The sequence below is a fragment of the Trichechus manatus genome, unplaced genomic scaffold (genome assembly GCF_000243295.1).
Source record: "Trichechus manatus latirostris isolate Lorelei unplaced genomic scaffold, TriManLat1.0 scaffold00037, whole genome shotgun sequence".
Taxonomy (NCBI): domain Eukaryota; kingdom Metazoa; phylum Chordata; class Mammalia; order Sirenia; family Trichechidae; genus Trichechus; species Trichechus manatus.
In genome coordinates this window covers 18,530,032-18,532,086 of record NW_004443973.1, presented here as the reverse complement: position 1 = coordinate 18,532,086, position 2,055 = coordinate 18,530,032, and the positions used below count along the sequence as shown (strand labels likewise).

At 40.1% G+C, this 2,055-nt stretch overlaps 1 protein-coding gene across 1 annotated transcript in view; it reads right to left on the bottom strand.

Annotated features, from left to right (window-relative positions):
* TTC21B (tetratricopeptide repeat domain 21B) overlaps positions 1–2,055 on the bottom strand; it is a 72,449-nt gene that overhangs the window by 35,594 nt on the left and 34,800 nt on the right. Inside the window, 2 exon segments of the mRNA XM_023730497.1 lie at positions 615–753; positions 1,444–1,636. Coding sequence (XP_023586265.1) covers positions 615–753; positions 1,444–1,636 — 332 coding nt within the window.

Sequence of the window (2,055 nt, the reverse complement as noted above, 5' to 3'; positions counted from 1 at the left end):
AGGGCGCCACTCCCACCCCTGCAAGCCCTGCACTTTATGATCCTGGAGCCTGCTCTGCCCTCCCACCTGGCCTGGCAAGTTAACAAGGCTCTAGGCTTCCTACAAGGGTGCTGGGAGTCTGGCCATGCACCAAGGCAGAGGCTTCATGCCCAGCTCAGCTCATTTTGGGATGTCATTAAACTCGCATGCATTTCTTCCATACACACCCTCTAATGCATCCTTCTTTCCTCCTTCCCATCCCACAGCAATTCTGAGCTGCAGGGCCTCTGACTGCATAGAGCTAGGAACTCAAAACAGGCGCCCGCTGGTTCGGTGCTCCCTGTGCATCTGCCCAGAGGCCGTGGCCTGAGAGGAAGCCAACCCCCACCCGCGGGCAGGAGGAAGCAGAAGGCATGGGGCGGCATGGCCCAGCTGCCCAGAGGCCACCTGGAGACCTTCCTCAAGGGAGGGGACACTCTGAAGTGTCTACCGCCATGCCCGCTGCCTTGTAAATGCGCAAAACAGTTGGATAATGAGATAGTCCATAAGTGAGGAGTAGGTATATTCACATATTTAAAAAAAAAAGATCAAATTTATAAAGTATACTTTTTTTCAAATTAGAAAGACTTTCATACCAGGTTCATGAGCCAAAGCATGTTGAAGAACTTTTTCTGCTTTGTCATACCATTTCAATTTTAATAATAGTTCAGCCAGGTCATAGCAAAGATAATTCTGCTGTCCACTTTTCAGAGCGGCTTCGTAATAAGTGATTGCCTAAACAAAACCCATTTCAATTAGGGAAAAAAGGCAATGATAATGGCATTCAAGAATAGATATTTTATACATTAGACTTAAAGCATATACATAATTGGAAATAAACTAGGACAATCTTAGGTATGTACCTGCACTATCAGTGAAATATCTCATTTTTCTGAGAGAATCAATTATCACACAAGGCAAATGACATTTCTCACAATAACTGGTTAAAGAACACTGCTTGGCTAAGTCAAGTTTACAGGCTTTATTACAGAGGCCAGTGAGCCTTACTGAATGCAATACTTGCCAGGAAAAGGGCAAAATCGTAACAACTAAAGGAAAATCCATTATTCCTAATAGAAAAAAATACCTCAAAGCACATGGCTTACTAAAATTAGCTCATCAGAAAGGACATCTATTAAGCTCAGTCATATAATGAAATAAATAAAAGCAACTTTATTGTAACTGATTTGGTGCCAAGAACTTTCGTGCAATATAAAGTCTAAAGTAAACCGCAGAGTCCAAACAGTCTTCACAAAATGCAGCAATGAAGAATCAGAGACAGTCTTTAACACAAACTCTAGTTTGTGTATACAAATTTGGAGTTTACAAGGATCAAAGATGCAAACAACACTTGCTGAAGACTTCTCAGAGAAGAGTTTGATAAATTTGATCCAACAGATATATTTCAAACTATAAAATACTTACCTTTGAATAGTTGTGAGTTTTGACAAGAGCTTTCCCAATTTTGCTTGCCAAAGTTCCATCTTTTGGGTTCTGATTTAGTGCTTGCTCATACGCTACTATGGCTTCTTCAGGCTAATATTGGCAGGCATACAAATAAGCAGTAATTAAACAGCTTAACTGGATCTCATTAAATGGCAACATTTCCATAATGAAGCTCTACATATGGAATACCTAATGAGGCTAATTAGGCACATATTTAGGTCCAGGAATCTTAAAACAATTTCAGAGAGGTCGTAGTGACTAGGGTAGGTGGTGTAACTCAATAGTATAATCCCCATCCACGTTAACCATGTCCTTGTCTTCAAAGACAACTTTTTGATTCTGAAATTCTAGCAGTTATTGTAAAAGCCAGATATAGTCAGAGAACTGCTTCCATTTAAAGAAAACACCATCTTAACCAGCAGCTGTAATAGTCTGTTTAAAGGAGACTCCTAACATGTTTTTGGTATCATCTCTATTTCAAATAATCATAGGGCTGAATTACTGGATCTCAACTTGAGAGAAAAAAAATGAATTTTTTATTGTAATAGCTGTCTCCCTTTTACTGTGATGACTGGATCTCCACATACTAAA